At 35.1% G+C, this 20,188-nt stretch overlaps 1 protein-coding gene across 1 annotated transcript in view; it reads right to left on the bottom strand.

Moving 5' to 3' along the window:
• fbxl17 (F-box and leucine-rich repeat protein 17) overlaps positions 1-20,188 on the bottom strand; it is a 259,378-nt gene that overhangs the window by 72,325 nt on the left and 166,865 nt on the right. Inside the window, exon 8 of the mRNA XM_066711238.1 lies at positions 4,880-4,956. Coding sequence (XP_066567335.1) covers positions 4,880-4,956 — 77 coding nt within the window. The remainder of the gene's footprint in view (positions 1-4,879; positions 4,957-20,188) is intronic.

Raw genomic sequence — 20,188 nt, 5'->3', positions numbered from 1 at the left:
TAGTGTCAACAAGGAAGGAATTGGGAGTATTGATTTTCTGTGCTTGTAACACCCTTTGGGGGTGAGATGCACGTTTTCATTCAAAAGCTCAATAAAGTCACACCATCTTGCAGGGCTTAGGGAAACCTATTAAGGCTGTTCACCTCAGGTTTGCCCATATTTTAATATAGCTTTTTTATCCCAACGGTGCCATTGTGAAGGATTGCAATTTTCTGTTACATTCAAAGCAGTAAATCAAGTTTGCGCTTCCATGGGCTTTTCAACATTATAAGGACTAACACATACTCTCTCTTCTGATCTCCTCCATAAAGAGGTTTAAAAATGGATAGATCTGAAGTGTTATTGCCACAATAAACATAGCAATTAATTTTTCACGGGGGTGGGAGGGGGTCACATCTTGGTTACTGTTTCATGGTAAAAACAGCCAATTACGGCATTATTAGTACTCTAAAATAATGCTGGTCGGTCACTTGGAACCGCTGACTACAATGAACAATCTAGAGTGTCACTGGCAGATGTTTAAATTATTTAATACTTGATAGTTTTAGTTAATAAAAAAATGAAGCTCAGTTCTCATTGTAATTTCTGCATGTTTTACAAAAAAAAAGCCTTCTTCAGCTCGACTGCATTGCTGAACTACGTTGCTCAACATGCTTTTCTGACATTTACATTTCTTCCATTTCAATCTCATTGCTGAGACAATCACTTTTTTTTATCTACTTCCAAGTTAAATGAAATATTATTTTGTAGAAAAGGACCCATAGATTGGCACCTAATATGGAAGCAGATGTCAATGTAGGGCAGAATAAAGCTAGACAGCAGAAAACCAATTGTCTTCTTACAAATGTTATAGCACTCATTAGTAGATATTTTTCCCCCCCCCGTTTTCAAATATTATTTTTGCTATCCATTTATATATTAGCTATTTAAGTATATGTTAAATATTATATTGTAACTTATTAGACTGCTGAGATTATCAAATTATAGCTGCACTGCTGTCAATTTTTCATCTACTAAAGTCTCCACTGATAATCTTTATAGTGTTTAGTGCAAGTCTTTTTTGAGCAACGATCCATCATAAAACTGGCTCCATCTCGAGCAATTAATTACAGGAATTATCTACGTAATATATTGATCATGCTTGTATCTCCAGCAATAAAATTATCCAAGGCATCCATCAAGTATTCAGATACCTGAACTCAATAAAAGAGAGTATGCGAAGAAGGATTTTAACAGCCCACAGCTTTGCAGGATGCAATGTATATCCGGATGTATGCTGGAGGAAGCTGATTGAAAAGTCAAAAGACGGTTAGCAACAGGTATTAAATTTAAGTGGCAGTAAATCCATGACGCCTGAAAGAAATTTATTGGAATAGGCTAACAAATATGGCAATACCCATTTCAGATGCCAAGCGACACTTAGATAAGTACTATTTGTTATGCTAGATCTAGTCATCCCCTCTGTAAAACATTCCCAACATTTGTTTTTAAATAATAAAGTGTACGGGATAATAAATCATAGCTATAAATCAAGGAAAATTCCAAGCTATTGTCAATGTAATTACAGACCTGCCAACACTCAACAGAGATGTAATGAAACAGGGGTAGTATTTTAATTATTACAGTACCTCTTGCAAGTCTACTGACACAAAGTTTTGCTTGCTCTGTATCTCTATCAAGTTCAGTACTCATGCATTGAAACTGCATGCATGTTTCCAAGAGATACATAATCTGAATGCCCATGATTAGAAGCACACATTGTAAAAAGGCATTTGCCCAGGACAGCATTATGGAAATCTCAGAACCACTTATAAAAGCTATTCATAAAATTAATTAAAAATGTGTGCAAAAATGATTTGGGGGCAAACTGTCATTTATCATATGACTCATCAAATGCTTTCCAGGAAATCCAAGAATCGTTTTAATTATTTCAAGTCCAGGAAGAACAAACATATAAATGTCTTCATTATTAACTGATAAGGCATAGCAACTCACCAGACTTGAGAATGTCATTATTAAAAAGGGGGCTTTGGTATCGCATTAATATTATAAACCCACCCAAATAAAATAACAGGAAATAAATAATATATAAAAACATATTACTCTTATAAACTTCACAGAATATATATGATATTATATAATATCATAAATATTTGGAACAGGTAGAAAATGTACTTTGAAAACTACATGAACACTCAGTTGTTATTGAGATTAATTAAAATAAATGAAAATGTATTAAATGGACAATTTTACAACATGGACAATACGTTAATACATTTACTGTATATTGTCATTCTACACTATGTCCTTTTAAGGTCTGTAGATGTCTATAGCTTTTTTTGAAAACAATAGAAAATGGCAAACCTAACACTCCAGATTGAATAGTTATTGTTAACAGTTGAATACACTGCTTGCTTCAAGGGTCCTTTGCAACATCTGTACTGGGTTATATACATGTGTGTGGCCATGTGACTATGTGTCTTTTTTCACTGACACACACACATACAATCAATATAACTTAATCAATAACAAGTTTAATAATTGAATTCATACAACACAATGCAGCAAAATCAGATCTAGAACACGACTGAAAAAGTAGATAAACAGCTGCAAAGGTTGGTGCTTTATAGCTGTCCTCTCTCACATCTCCTTTTCTCCACATCAGGCTAATGAATTTGACATCAACCTTCCTGGAACCACCTTCTGGAGTAGGCATATTGCATTTAAACAACACACAGTTGCAATAGAAACTCCCGAAAATAAATGTGGCTGTTTATACATGCATTTAATTAAAAAAATCTAATAATACTGGTATTATACCAGATTATAAAGCTTTTATTTTTTCTTGGCCTATAGCTTCGTATAAGCGCTGGAGGGCAATTATTGTGCTTTTTAGTTGTAAAATATGCTACAATAAAATGTGTGTGTTGGCATTATTTTGCCCAACTTTAATGGTAGAATTCAAGAACTACAGCATCATAAAATACAATTAATACATACATAATTCTACTCACCACAGAAGCAATTTTAAATATTTAAACAACTTATTTTTCTATTTTATTTATTTTACTTTTTGAAGGAAACACTTAGTGAGTAGGCAAACTACAGGTTCAGTCTTCACAATTCGTCTTGTAAAAGCATCCTGGCAATGGAGGCCACATGTGCAAAGGGCAATATTTTCAGAGTCCCATGGGTGGATTTATAGACATTATTATAGCGTGGTGTCTCCATACAGACTGTAAGTGACACTACTATATATAATAGCATCTAATGCTTTGAACTTGTTGCAATTTTTCCTGTCACTCAGTGTGAGCTGGATTGGGCCGGGGCACAGAGCATCCATTCACAAGCTAAAGATAGCTCGGAACAGCTGCTTACACCGAGTATTTTAGTACTGAATTGGGAAGCCGTTTTTCTATCTGATGCATAATAGTGTTACACACTTTATCAGAATTAATTAAATTCCACAGACAAACACACAAAAACATTTCCAGGCACATTATTTTACAAAGTTATTTTTGATTCCACTGATAAATGTGTAAGTTGTTGTTAACAATTTTCTTTGCCTCTTGTCAGTATTTCAGAGCACATGGAAAATGGTAATTTAAGTATGATATTGTTAAATTCAGTTTTGAATGCTTTGTTTAAATCTGTAAACCACAGGAAAACAGTGCCACACGTTCCTACTTTGCCTAAACGATTCTGTGACTGACTCCATATGAGCTGAAAAAACCTTCTGGATTTGGTTCTTGGTATATTAACATCTTGGGTATCACTCTCATCTTGCACAATTTTCACAATGTAGTGGAAGGCTTACAACCTCCATTGCCATCATTCACAACTGCAGTTAGTCAACAACATGTAACAAGACTATGGATGAGGATTTTGTGTTCCACTCTCCTTTCATACAGATTTTTCTTTCATGTTTCATGCCTCAGTGATTTGCATGAAGATCTACAAAGCCTTTTATTTGGAATAGCGGATAGAGTAACACAATAACAAAAACAAAATAAAATACACAATGTTTCAGAACATGTTGCAGCATATGCCTGAAAATACAAAAATGCTTAAAAGCTTTGTTTACATGAAAAAGGACAGACCTCTATTACCTATAAGCTTCGCTATTATGCTTATTAAGAGAAAATGCAAAAGCATAAGTTAAGCTATCCAGCAGCAAAATACAAAGCTTTTTAAATATGAGAGGACATTCAAATATAAATGAAGACTACACTTAATTATTTTTAATTCATTCATTCTTTACATGCAGAAAGGATACCACGACACACCATGAAGTGTTTCTCTAAGTTTTTCATTTAATCAGCATAACTGTCACCAACATCCCACCCCCCAAAAAATTACTTTGCTTTGATTTCCACCTGCTGCAATCCAGCAGAACTGCTGTGTTGAGACTCCTGGAAATTAAATACCATAATTTACAGAATACAAGTGTCAAGTTTAATGATCTCTTTTGTACTAATGCAATAGCGTATCACAGTCCAAAGGCAGCTCCCCCGGGGTCTGACTAAATAATGTGATACAAGGTGGTGGTAATTTTACGATTGACACCATCTAATTTAGACGAAAAAATAAACAGCGCAGAAATTAAAAGTTAGCAGGTCACATAGATAACCTGCCCTCCCAACGGCAAGACCGATAACACAATTAACCGCCATCAGTGTCGGCTTCCACAAAATCAACAGACTTTAAAAGGTGAACTTTTATTTGAGGCTATTAAAATACATGTTGAAAAGCAGCCAAATGATGTCGATTCTCACTTAGAAAATATGCATATTTATAAAAAGAGTGAATAACTAGTCAATATGCAATGAAATCTGTGTAAAGACTGTTCTGTGAGTTTCAGCTAAAAACAGGTACTTACCATAGTCAGTGATCTTGCACGACACCAGGTAAAGTTCTTTAAGACTGCGACCTTCCTTAGCAATTATCTCCACACATCTGTAAATGAAAAGAAAACAAAAGGTCATCACAATACATGTTAAACATTATGAATGGTAGGTTAGAATTCACTCTATGCATTTTACTTGTTTTTAAATGAGCTTCAAAGAACATGTATTGTTCAGTTTTCTAGACCTAACACTGTATATGTTTTTAATTACATTTTTAAAAAAATGCCTTCAAATTACTTTTTACCAGAATTCAAAATATTAACATTTCAAAGAAATCTGTCAGAAAAATGTATTCACATAAACATTCGCCTGGTCTCTAAGGTCATGAGCAGCCCTCAGCAGGACTCTAGACAGTAAAATGTTTTCTTAAGATATATATCATGGGGAAGATATAAAAATCATAGATAAATACAACTCAAACTGATAAATGTTCAGCACTAGATTTGATGTTTTAATGTAGTGCATAATTATACTTAATATTTCATAAGTCCTATGTGTTTTATATCTAAAAATGCACACAGAGTAGAATTAACTACATTACAGACTTCTTAAAAATGCATGAACAATAATTCAGGTTTCACAAAACCAGGCAATATTCACTTCCAAGATAAGAACTTGAGTAAGACAAACAATAGACATGTATATTCCTCTGGATCAGCAAAAACCCAATATCCTCTGTTCCTCCTGGATACAACAGTTAACTAAACTTATGGCACATTTGTCAAAGAAAGCTCTTTTTAATTGACAACCACTTTCTTTTGTTGCCATTGCAGACAGACACATACCATATAACAATGTCTACATGAAAGTGCACTGAAAAGAGACTGATAAAAAGTCATCCATAATCCGAAAAACTAATTGTGTTTCTGTCTTTCCTGTGACAAAATGTAAACACTGTCTTTCCAGCACTACCACATGATAAAAATCTACTCCCGCTTCCCCATAAGTGTTAAGGAACCCGTAAACTGGCACCTGATCATAATATTAAGTTTGAAGATTTTTTTCTTTCTTTGAAAAGCCAGGAATATGGCATTAGTGACAATTGAAGAGAACTAATGAGGAAAAATGTCTATGGAGCTTGCAGAAAGAGTGGTCCGTGGAGACCTTGTTACTGTTTGCCATACACTCAAGGGCCAGGCTAAGCTAATTAAAACTGACATCCATCGGTAATGCTCCTACTTTTAAGGCCTACCTAAATCACTTTTGAGGAGCTGAGGCAAATGGCATCATACACGGTGCAGTAATGAAAGTATTTGATCATTGAAATGCAACATGCACCTGTGTCCTTAATGCCTTCAAGTTCATTGTGTATGAATTAATATTCCATTCACTTTTTAGATTTGTACTGGAAATACAAATATAGTAACACCCAGGCATATTTGTATAAAAGATTCATTGCCTCAAGATGATGACTGAATGGGAAGGTGGTCTGGGTTGGTCAGAAAGAACTAGTACAGAAGATCATTAAGAGAATTTTCATTCAGTTGGATTGTACTGATTCAATACTGTGTGTCCCCATTAGAGAATTAGCATATTACATATACAAAATACATTAGTGTGCTTACAATGTCAAATCAGGAGCACAAAACAACAGCAAAACAAATCCTTTATAATCTTATGGTTTTCTTGGCTGACCACATATTTCAAAAGATTGTTATGTGAAACTAAGCGCATTTAGACCATAAGTATTCTGCAGTAATGTACATTGTTTCTTTTTTAAATCTACACATAGATTATATGTATACTCATATAGTCACATACATTTACTTTGTGGTCCTTTAGGCCAAACTACATGACATGACATTTCTTATACAATAAGAGAAACCCTTCACACATCGTATTAACTTACAGTGTAAAAATCAAACCTAATCCTGTCTACTGACACGTTAATGTTGCATTTCTAAAGCCAATCACTACCAAATTCTTGGAAGTTTTGGTCTTGGGTGAGCATGACTGGAGGCTTCCTTCACCAGTCAGACAACATTAAAGGAGTTTCCATGACAACAAATACACTGTACAGCTGAGTGATTAGTTCTAGTGGCACAGCTGAAGGAAGCAGATGCGGAGGCGGCTGTTAGAAATCGTGTCGCTGACAGGGAGAGCGACACTGACAACACTGAGAATACAACTGCAGGAGGCAGAATTAGAGGCATTGCTGTTTTTGCTTGTTTGTGTTTTAATCAGAGAAGTTTCTTCTATAGAAGCAGTTTTCCCCCTTTGCCATTATAACTCAAAGGAAACCATGGTCATATTTTAAGTCACAGAATATCTCTTAGTAAAGCAGATCAGAACAAGAAAGACACACAGTTATTTCACATTCATGCAGATATATGTGCTGGTCTTCTATTTAAAAATACAGATTTTCTTAAACGCTGTAATGCAAGGGCAGACAATAAGAATAAATCGACGACCCATCGTCCTCACCTAAAACAATATTCCAGTTTATGGCACTCTCAACAATTCAACACACCTTTACTGCAAATTTCGGAAGTCATCCACTCAAAGCTAAATAATACACCATACCACAATTTAGCTAAATGTTTAATCTTAGCTCTTTCTGCTCGAGTTGAACGAGGTCACAACCAGGCTCCCGTGAGCAGGATTCGATGGTGAGAAACTCAACTACCTGCTCAGCTGTGCGTCACATATCCCAGCCACTGCTGGAATGTATAAAAAGTCACTTTGAGCAGAATTAATGTTACCATTCGGAAGCCCTGCTTCCCACAGAGTGACTATATTATCAAAAAGCCTTGCCATTCAGTAAATGTTTTCAGAGACACTGGTGTTAAAAGCACAGATTAAATGTTATGTAAAACTCGCACACACTGTGGACACAGTGAAAGGATCACAATTTACATAATTACTAATACCTGGACCTTGGTCAAATACACAAGATAAGGATCTTAATGGCAGTACCTTCTGTTCTAACGGTCACAGTATACATGTTGCTATTTCTAAGCAATATTTCACCCAGGACTACTTTATCTGACACAAAAGATTCTTTGTCAGCTACAAAAAAAATCTGCATCGTTTACTTCATGTACAGTAGAGAATCAAGTGTTTGTTCTTTGTTTTAACAAAACAAGAGTGAATTAAAACATTAATGTATTTCAGAGTTATGGTACAGAAATTATGGTTCATTAGGGTTTACTATTTTTGTATGATTTTTAAATCACCATTATGATTAAATTAAACTATTAATATTTTAAATTCCAACAGTACAGCCTTGGAATTTGGAGTTATTTTCATTTCACACACTTAGATGAATGAATAAGGCACTGTGAAGGGATGCGTAGGACACCACTAAATGTCTGATTGAAGATTTCTTAAAAAAAAAAAAAAAAAAAACAGGGATCAGTGGAAATGGTGCATTTATGCTTATTGTGTCTTATTGTAATTTAAATGGTAAATTGTTGACAGCTGTGCTGCGGTATATATAAATATTAATTTTGGAAATGCTGAAGCACATCAATGATAGATATCTTTTTGAAGCTGATGCAACCTTCTGCAGAATGAATATACATTGCCAGCAATGAACCACGTGTTAAGTACAACTGTTGCAGGTGACTTCAATGCAGTTTTAAAGCTGATGAAAGACACTTATTGTGAGTTGATGAGAACAATGTAATGCATATTTTTTTTAATACATTCAGCTTTATTTATTTTTAAGTATTATGGTTGAACAGCATCCCACGACATTGAAAATAGCAATACCACCATTTGTTCTCAAATTTTATTACTCTAGGAGTTGAGTTGTACAATTTCTTCTTAATTGTTCTGGCAGTTTTGGCAAAAACAAAAATCTCCTAGCAATGCTTTAGTTAGAACATGCGTTTGAAAACTCTAATTTAGGATTATACTTTATTTCCTTTCTTTTTTTTGCCTTATAGATTATTGTCATGTGTCAAAATTCTCCACAAATTATATTTGTTTAAAGGATAAAGGAAGGAGACAAACGAGACTGCACTCTTTATATTCCACTGTAATCTTAACCCTAGATTACCTCAAAAAGGCATTTGAAGAAAAAAAAAAATCACAATAACGATAGACCGTTTCTAAATAAAATTATCATGATCATCTCTGTGGAACACAAAAGTCTTGCTTGTATTCGGGTTGATTAGCATATTATGTATACGTTGAAGGCAGTTAACAAGAGTTCAAATTGATATACTAATACACATAATTGTAACATATCAATGCTGTGGAACTGATTGTGCCCAGCATGGAGGTTTGAACATTTATGGGAAATAAATATTTGCTAGGAAAACAGCCTCTACTTATCACTATTCTTTCAGAAAGCCAACAGACAGCCAGTTCAGATACAAAACAACTGAACACAGACAGCAACAACCACAACAAACCAAACCTTGAAAATTAAGACATGTTCAAGATAGGTACATACAGGACCCCAAGGCCATATTTCTCTGTGTGACATTTCCTGATTATAGGACTGCTGATTCAGACAAAGGAGCTTGAAAATTACATTGTTAGCTGCAAAATGCAGCAAAAGGTAGAACAAATTCAATAAAATGTTCAAGGTCTGATTAAGGAGAAAACATACAAGGACACAGCATATCTCTGTTAGAACTTTAAACTTGCCTTTTGTCTTAATTAAATAGAGGGTAGGACAGAGATGCAAGTAGAATACACAATACCTTGTTTAATAGTTTCAGAAGAAGGGCTTTCTTTATTAATTCTTGCTGTGAATTGTGTTTACAAGTCCCAAAAAACCATAACCAAGTCCCATACATAGCTCTAGTACTGGCGCTTCTAAATGTTTACAACACACACAAAGTGTTTCGTTGAGAAAGCCAAACACTTTTCTACTTCCAAAGAAAAATACATACAGCATCAGAATGTTCCATTGAAGCACAGTTTAAAATCCACTAAGTTCCCACCATTCTGCAGAAATCTTAACTTCATGTGAAGGGCTGATGGATAAATTGATTTAGATGCTTATGTATCTGAAGGCAAGCATGGACCTACACTTTTTATAGCAGACTCAATCTGGTGTCAAGCGTGAGTTCTCCTAATTCCATATTTGTTACACAGCATTCCCCTCCATGTTTTCTCTATATAAAGAATACATGTTGCAGTCTCTCTTTGGGTATGAAGTCCAGTATCTCATTGATAATGTTAAATGAAGGAAACAGGTAATTTAAAAGGCACAATCAGGTTTCATCCATAGAAAAGAAACAATACAAGTTGCTGCTTGAAAGGAATAAAATCTTTTTCTGCTTCTTCCCTGCATTAAAGCCGATTCTCGTTTCTGTCCCTTGATCTATCTTCGGTGTGTTGAAGAGTGTTGTATAATTTGCTCCAGAGATTTATTACAGTAAATTGTGCAGGATATTTTTTCTTTACAAATCATAATCCAGAGCATATGTAATTCGTTCCCAATTCAGCATATTAATTTAATATCAAAAGGGAAATTTATAACAATGACAAACTAGAGCAGAAAACAAATTGAATCACAATGTTTTCATGTAAGATGGCTTTGCACAGACTAACAAAAATGAAACACCAATATTTTATTATCATGGGCTGAAAATGATTCCCAACATATTGCAATATCTGTAGCTTTCATTAACCTTTGTTTCTGATCTATCCCCTGTGCTCCTGGAAATTCAAAATATGTCTGATAAATTTTCAGACAGGAAATAAATTTAGCCCTTTCTTATTCAGGTGGAACCAAAATGTCCCCAAAGCCTACAGGAAAAAAATGGTCTGCCGACAGTTCAGTATTAAACTGTTAAAACATTAGTAATAAAAAGGGCCCAAGAGGCTGCAAGTGTCCTGGATTTGAAAATGATGATTGAATGCAATGTCAGTCAAGTTGGCAGTGGTACTTGGGGTTTTTAGTCACGGAAATGGTATTGCCAGGCAGTGCAAATGGTTGCAAGACTGCACAATTACAACTGTTTAGCACTTTTACAAATGATACACAGTACAGAATTATGAGAAATGTCATTTCACCCTGGAACTATTCAAAGGATATCCACAACCGAATTAAAAGAAAAGCGAAAGATTGCATATAAAAAAATATGCATAAGGCTAAAGATGTTTTAATACCACGGACTGGGTCATACCTGTTTCTAACATGATATGGGACAGCTTGTGCTCTTTAGTATTTCAGGCTCAGAGAATGCAGCTTAGGTTAATCATTCAGTTAGGCTTGGAAGACATCCCAGCAAACAGCATTAAAAGGAAATCAGATTTGTTTTGTTTGGTACTGTTAATCACCTTTTACAATGGCTTCTGAGCACTGGAAATGTGTTCTTCTGTAGGACACTCTCTCCAGCTCTTTCAAAATATGCTGCAGCCAAATCATAAAGTATTTCAAATAAAATGAAGCATTTTTATTTCATTTTCCTAAATCCAAAATCTAAAATATTTTTCATTCAATTTAAGTACAATTACAATTCATAGCATCTGGAAGCAGTCTTTAGCAATTGATTGTCTTAAGATTTCACTAGAGATGCACTGTATTCAGAGAATAAATAGTGAATTCTTACTGCACTGTTCCATGTGCCGAGCTTGTAGGGAAACAAAGAGAGGGCTTCAATCAAGAGCAGTTTCACAGGTTTTTTATTACATTTTGTTGAGCTGCCAGTGTTTTATATAATGCAGGGGAAACAAGGGTTTTTAAAAATGTAAAATAAAGCATTTTTCCTCCTACAAATAAACCACCACTCATTTCCCATACACATGATTTACAGCACATATTTTGTGAAGCTGCTGCTAATGCAATATACTAAAGTGTGCATATTCTGCTGTATGTAAGGAATGTCTTTTATGACGAGTCTCTCGTGAGAATACGAAAAATGTGCTATCCAGTGTAAAAGGGTAAATACATAAAGATCTTTTTGGAAATAGTCCAAAACCTTATATGCACAAACTTCAAAAGGATTTGATATGTCTGGACCTCTGAGAATCCTGTAATAGTATATAGGATTGCTTCTAATGTTTTCTCTCTAAACTCCCCATTGAAATCACATTCCAACTGGAAGCCCATCAGAAATACGATTGTAAATTCTGCAATTGAAGCAAAGCTGTAAGTTTACCGTAGCACTGACATACATAACTCAAATGTGAATCCGGCCCATGGTCAGCCATGATAAGAGTTACAGCCAGGAGTGTGCGAAATGCAGTCGTGGCAATGATAGATTGACAGGAGAGAGACACCTGTCATAAATTAGTCTCAAAGGATTCTTTTTTTTCTTGATGTATGCGTGTATGTGCAATGGCTTGCTTAGTTTCAAAACTCTAATAATGAATCAGTAAGTATGGCACTAGTTTAATGAATACAATTAAACTGCTTCTTCGTGTATGCAATGTACTGAAAACAAACAAAACTAAAAAGTTATTAAAGCAAACTTTAACAATGCAAACAACTAAAATTGCTTTTCAAGTGTGAAAACACTATCAGAAACGTATTATTATTACCAATTTTCATTGTTTGGTTTAAATTAAATAATAAATAAAGCTTTTTAAATGCACTGAAGTATGATGGGATCGCCTCAGGCTAATAATTTCAGTAATTTTATACATTTACTTACTATAATTTTAATGAGGATTGCCAGTTCTAGCAGTAGTTCTAATAGAACTGGAAATAATAATAAAAATAATACATTTAAGCAATGTTTTGATAACTCTTTGAATCATTATCATTAAATATGTTCTTCATTTGAGCAATGAACAGCATCTTTGAAGATCTTGCCCAATAGTCTCACAAGCTGTTTCAGAAAAGTATGTCTGAGGTGCAGCTTTCTGGGAAAATCAATCAATCAATCAATAAACCATGGGAGCATGGATCATTGGTCGGCTGATCAGAAAGAAACTTAAAATGAAAAGTGTCTCAAAGCTCACAGACGTAGTACATTTCTTAATGTCTAGGTTTAAATATAGGAATAAGCAACTAATTTCTCATATACCCAGTTATTGGACGTTTACACAACAGCAGTCATTTCATGTACTCAATGTCAGAAAATGGATGAAGGATAGCTTTTCTCATAGCTTTGCTCAGACTTTAATCTAACAGCAGAATGCCAGCTGAACCTGTTTTTAATTGACCACTCACCCTATATTAACTTTAGTGGGTTGCTAGGTCCCTGTGATTTATCAGTAAGCGTTTGATAAATATACTTGTGTATGACTGCCCTTCATTTTCCCTGTTGTAATGCTTTTCACCACGTCTTTATTTATTTATATTTTTCCTGTTTCTGCTCCCTTGAGCTAATAGGTTGCACAATGTCTAATTTATGTTTACAGCACAACAACTTTCATGATAACATTAGCAAAATAAAAAACAAAAAAATCTGAGGGTCGCTGCCAAGATCCATTCCATGATATATTGTTAATTGCAGTACACTTTTGATTACTATCATTTATTTTAATGAGTAAGCAGCATGCTGTGCAGTGCAGTGATATTGCTGCCATGTTCATGACTGTTTGTAAATTGGAGAGTGTTGATTAAGTTAATGGATTTGAATATAATAAACAGATTTCGTGGGATGAAGAAACAACTCATAAATGACAGCTAATTTTCAAAAACCTAAATTGTTTATCAAGCATTATCATTAATGAACAAAAAAAGTATTTGATGCTCTTGTAAAATGAGTACCGCTGTGACAGTGCCCCTCTCTCCTGGCTCTTTAGGTTATTTAGTTTCACAATAAGAAACAGAGTGTGATATTGAACACACAGTGACATTATTGAAGTGTCCTCACATCCTAATTTCCACCACCAGTTTCAGGGGAAAAACAAAAAGAAACAAAAACCCAAGATGTATATCAACACCATTATCAGAACTCAGTTAAATTACAGGCTTTCATTGTGTTTTGTACCACCATTTAATTCTAAGCCCAAAGCAAGCAGACAACAGACAAAAACCTTAGCCGATACATCTATAAACCATTATTCTAACCCTTATACTAACAGCAGCAATGAGAAAAAGTTAAGCATCCAAATGTGTCTTTCAATTTCTAATCCAAATGCATTTTATTTTCAGGGCAACTATCTGTGGTTTCCTATTAAATTAAATCATACATGTGGAGTGTGAGTATGAGGTATCTGGAATCCCTCTCTGACTGAGTAATCACAATTTCAATGGGGCTATTATCTTCAAAAGTGCTGCCCTCTGCAGACCTTTTATTACAGATCTCAAGCCACTAACAAACTGAGCTTCTTGTAGAGGAGTAAGACCAGGTGTTTCTGTGTAGGTCAGCCCACTGCTCCCTGAGCAGAACTACGAGTAGAAGGACTTTAGAGGACAAATAAATAAATCTGTTAAAAAATGTTAAATTGTTGGTCTGTTTGTTTTGCTTTGCTTTCTCGGGCACATGGTGTGGTGTATTCCATGAACTGTTGTAAAGCAAGGCAAGAACAACTGAGCAGGAACCCCATTCATGGAAGTGACATCTGCAAAACTTACACTCTACACATGGACAGACACTGAGTGACACCTGTCGAATATAGGGACCCTTTTGGGCAACTGGGTACGAGATACTGTATTGGGCTAGAAATAGGGTGAAATAGGGCACAGCAGCTTGAGTAATGAGAACCAAAAACCAAGCAAATAATAAATAAAAAAGACAGCAAAATAAAAATAAAAGAAAATAAATAGCTGGCATGTTCTACAAGAAACAAGCGGCCTTCACAAACAAACAAATATACCTTATTAGTAATTCAATTTTACACACTATGATAATTAAATGTTCAAAAGGCCTCAATATTACAGTCGTACAAGGTTTCAGTAATAAACATCAATTGGAACAAATCATTCTCATCAACTATTTAAAATAAACTGATTTTTAAGAGGTCAATAAATGTAACAATTTCTGCACAATAATTTCTTTGAGTGGATGGAGCAGTAGTAAAACACTAATGGGATGAATTTAGCATGTACTATTAAAACAAATATCAATCTTCATTAAAAAAACTTTTAAATAATAATTGTAATAAATTGTTATAAAATGACACGAAATATGCTTGTAGCCGTCTTCTAAAAGCAGCAAGGTTAGTCTGATTCTTACAATTGATTCAAGTTCTGTGTTTACCGATTCTGGATTTCAGTTCTGCAGATACAAAGCAGTCCACACATTTAATACACAATTGTCTGAATTACAATTCATGGGTCCCCTGCATGGAATCATGCTACCAAAGCTGGGCTGAATATTATTAGCCTGTGCTTTTTTACAGACCACCTTAGATGGATGGCACAAACTTTCACTAACATTAACATCCATTATTTTTAACTGTAGCCTTTTCACAATTACTTTTCAAGTTGTGGGCTGCTTGGAGTGCAAGTGGCAAAAACTAATCAAGTAGGCTAGCTCTCAATAAGTCTCTCAGTCAATTCAGCATGGCCCTTCTGAAACCTTCTTTTTACCTGGTATTAATTATGGACCACAGACTATAAACCAAAAAGGAAATATTACATGAACTGTTATTAATTAAGGAATAATAATAATAATAATAATAATAATAATAATAATAATAATAATAATAATAATAATAATATTATTATTATTATTATTATTATTAATAATAAAAAACTTTCAGTCTGAAGCTTAACACTTTCTCTTAAAAAAAAAAAAAAAAACAGGCTATTAAAATACAGATAATCCACAGACATAAAACTGAACTTGTATAACCTATGGTAGTTACTGAATGAGAGTCAACATTCAAAAAGAAAATCACTGGGTTTTAAAATGATGAAATGGGGAACAGTGCCCTTTACATTGTACAGACACACACACACACACACACACACACACACACACAGACCTCAGAGTATTAATAAGCCACTCTTCACTGTTTTAGACCCATCACCTGGAATTAAAAGTGAGAATGACAATAAAACAAAACATTTAATTACATATTTCAGTTCAGTGTATGTGAAAATATTGTGGGGAGGGGGGGGGAGTAAAAGGCCCTGTAATAGTTAATATTCTAGCTGTTAATCCTATTTTGTTCTGTGAAAAACAAGTAATGAATACCTTGTGGCTAAATAATAATGGAAGAGACACTTTGAAAAAGCATTTGACTCCAGTGACATCAAGCCATTAGGTATTCAGTAAAACAGATGTCTCATGACTTGAGTGCTTTGCACAGCCAATGGCCAGAATCCCAAATGATTCACTGAGGAACAGCGTTTGATCCTGTGCCAAGAAAGAGCAATGAGATTTTATCCTCCCAGAGAGCGAGAAGCATAACAACGTGGTTTATCCTACTTCAAGGTGCATAGTCTTTTCCTCCTCTCCCATTTAGAAAGATGGGATCTTGAAGAAGAAGAAGAAAAAAAAAAAAGATCCTATTATCTTGGTAGTGAAAAGAAATTCTTAAAGAAATCTAAAATAGGCAATGTTCCAATAGCTTATCATATACTGACCAGGCAGAGATTATTTTCAACTGGTTGGGGAAAAAAAAAACATTCCCATGCAATCAGACAAACAAACGAAAGCTTCTGAGTTTATACCATATATTCTGGTCAATTGGTAAACAGCTGCTGTACTCAAGAATTTGATAATGTGAAACTAAATGAGATGTTGCTAAAAAAAGTCATCGCATTTCCAGTCCAGAGATCTGTTACTTGTCATCTGATGGCATCTGTTCTCACAAAATCCTGTTTCTAGTTTCTCAACTGGAACATTGTTGTTGTTTAAACGTAATATGATTATCATTAAACAATTCATATTTGCTAACTAAGGAACATATGTCATCAGGTATACTTACATAATCAAAATTATAATAAATAAATATGTAGTGTAAGGCATCACTAGCACAGGGATGAGACGAGTGATGTAGAGATGAACACTGCTTCACGGTAATATTTTTGCAGACGTATGTTTCCAAAGGAGGTCACCATAAAATATCCAGAGAGATGTTCTATAATAAAAAGTAAAGGTGATAAACAACTGCCACTGAAAACAAACACCTAAACTTCTGTTACAGAGAAGAATGAACACAAAGTTGTTCTCAGTTTCAGTTCTCTGTACTCTCTTACAGTTCATGGAGCATACTACATAGATACAATAACAGCAAAGAGTATATAAGCATGTGAAGAGGAAAATGGCAAGAAATACAAACATATAAGCACAAAGAGCATTTTCCTGTTTCAGCCTGATTCCCTTTACCACAAACAGTGGATAATTCCAAAGAGAATACCAACTTTGTTATAGCAGGCTGGCAAAAAACAATTGGAAAATTATGTTTTAAGAATTCTCTGGCTGCCAACTTAAATGGTCCTGGAATAATAAAATACATTGTACTGCAACATGTTCATGAAGCTAAAATGAAGAAGTAGCAGAAGAGGAAAAAAAGGAAAAACAAAAACTGAATCCGGGCCAAAAGAAACATGAAACATTTGTGAAAACCAACCTAATAATTCAGCCAAATGAAGGAAATGATTATATCTGTTTAAATTCCATATTCTATGGATTCCAGATGATTAGTCTCTTACCAGATTATGGCTAACCGTCTGCACTAGTTTATCAAGGGGTTATTTGAGCTATTCACATAATCCCACCATATTTACTTTTATTACCGACTTCTGGGGCATCTACTGCATATATTTTATAGCTATGACAAGGAATTAGCCTATGTTTTTATGATTCGTCTCTTTTTGCAGTGAGCCAAAAGGAATAGCATGCATTTGAAACACTAAATAGCCTCCCTCCCAACGATAGTGCCAATACTTCACTGCCTGCTACACTGTTTTAATGATAAAGTGTATGATTAATGACAAGAAACAAAAAGCAACTTAAAAACATGTACTCCCAGTCTACCAATATTCACACTGCTGCAATACAGATTGCTTTTTGTGGGGGATTTTCTTTTCTTTCTCTCTTTTTTTTCTGTGCTTGAGGAAATAATGTTTCCACTGTCAAACGTAGGCCATTCCACAAGATAAATAAATATATTTCACAGGAGACAAACTTTTTATCAAAAGAAAAAGAAAAATCGGATTCTCTCCTCCGGCATCTGTACAGGTAAGAAAGCAAATACCTTATTTGGTAGTATTATTCCTTATTTTTTATTTATGAAGCCATCCATTAAGGCAAAAAAACATAACATTTCTATGGTCTACAGTATGTGCGGAATGAGTGACTTGAAAACGATTCTGGAGGACGCCACTGCCAATTCATGCCAGTTTGTGAGGAAGATTACTGATCTCTGCAATAAGAAATACAATAGATGGCTCAAGGGCACAGAGGGGTTTACGGCTGTTTATAAGCTCTGTTTAGTTTATTAGTCCCTTTATTTAAAGTCAATGTGTTGTATCAATTGGTTGTTGTATGACCATTCTAAATCTTTTATCTAAGTTACATGCAAATGTATGACCACTAAGTACACTATCATATGAAAGTAACATAATTAGATGAAATCTCAATGGGTCTCTAAGATAAACAGTATAACTCGGATATTGTCAGCTGTCTATCCCTCATGAGAAGCCACCATTTTGTTTCTTTCCTTTTTGACTGAGCCCAGGATTGACTCTATTGGCCAAGCAAAACAGGTAAATCTAATTATTATTTGTGAATGAAGGCTTTATGGTTTTACTTTGAAAAATAATCATATCATACCATTTTTCTCAACACTACTTCTTAGAAAAGCCAGTACGTTTCTGGGATTGATATTTGTTATTCCATTGCAAAAGGAAATTATCACTGAAATAATAGTTTAAACTTAAATGTAAAAGGAGTAGTATAAAAAAAAAAAATCTAATTTAGAAGGGGGAGACAAAAGCAGCATTTAAGGTTTGGTGTCCATTCATATCTAAGTGATCCAAGGATACTATACAGTATATTTTTAAAGGTTCCCAAATTTTCAGCTTCAACCACATCGCTGGGGAGTTTGTTCCAGATTGTGACGCCTCTCTGTGTGAAGAAGTGTCTCTTGTTTTCCGTTTTGAATGCCTTGAAGCCCAATTTCCACTTGTGTCCCCGGGTGCGTGTGTCCCTGCTGATCTGGAAAAGCTCCTCTGGTTTGATGTGGTCGATGTCTTTCATGATTTTGAAGACTTGGATCAAGTCCCCACATAGTCTCCTCTGTTCCAGGGTGAAAAGGTTCAGTTCCTCAGTCTCTCAGTAGGACATTCCCTTCAGACCTGGAATACGTCTGGTTGCTCTCCTCTGAACTGCCTCTAGAGCAGCGATATCCTTCTTGAAGTGTGGAGCCCAAAACTGTACACAGTATCCAGATGAGCTCTAACTAGTGCATTGTACAGTCTGAACATCACTGCCCTTGTTCTCAATTCTGCACTTTTGACAATATACCCTAGCATTCTGTTTGCCTCTTTTATTGCTTCCCCACATTGTTTGGATGGAGAAAGTGAAGAGTCCACATAGACTCCTAGGTCTTTCTCATCTTTATTTAGATCTGTACCTCCCATAGTGTAATTATAGTGGACATTTTTGTTACCTGCATGTATTACCTTCCACATAGAATTTCATTTGCCAGGTGTATGCCCACAACTGAATATTATCTAAGTCCCTCTGAATAGCCTGTGCTGCTGAGATTGTATCTGCTGAGACACCTATTTCAGTATCATCTGCAAATTTGACAAGTTTGCTAACTATCCCAGAGTCCAGATCATTAATATACACTCACCTAAAGGATTATTAGGAACACCTGTTCAATTTCTCATTAATGCAATTATCTAACCAACCAATCACATGGCAGTTGCTTCAATGCATTTAGGGGTGTGGTCCTGGTCAAGACAATCTCCTGAACTCCAAACTGAATGTCTGAATGGGAAAGAAAGGTGATTTAAGCAATTTTGAGCGTGGCATGGTTGTTGGTGCCAGATGGGCTGGTCTGAGTATTTCACAATCTGCTCAGTTACTGGGATTTTCACGCACAACCATTTCTAGGGTTTACAAAGTCTGAAAAAGGAAAAACATCCAGTATACGGCAGTCCTGTGGGCGAAAATGCCTTGTTGATGCTAGAGGTCAGAGGAGAATGGGCCGACTGATTCAAGCTGATAGAAGAGCAACTTTGACTGAAATAACCACTCGTTACAACCGAGGTATGCAGCAAAGCATTTGTGAAGCCACAACACGTACAACCTTGAGGCGGATGGGCTACAACAGCAGGAGACCCCACCGGGTACCACTCATCTCCACTACAAATAGGAAAAAGAGGCTACAATTTGCACAAGCTCAGCAAAATTGGACAGTTGAAGACTGGAAAAATGTTGCCTGGTCTGATGAGTCTCGATTTCTGTTGAGACATTTAGATGGTAGAGTCAGAATTTGGCGTAAACAGAATGAGAACA

Source organism: Amia ocellicauda, chromosome 8, assembly GCF_036373705.1.
Source record: "Amia ocellicauda isolate fAmiCal2 chromosome 8, fAmiCal2.hap1, whole genome shotgun sequence".
NCBI lineage: Eukaryota > Metazoa > Chordata > Actinopteri > Amiiformes > Amiidae > Amia > Amia ocellicauda.
The sequence above is the reverse complement of the archived record's forward strand: the minus strand, read 5'-3'. Positions and strand labels throughout refer to the sequence as shown.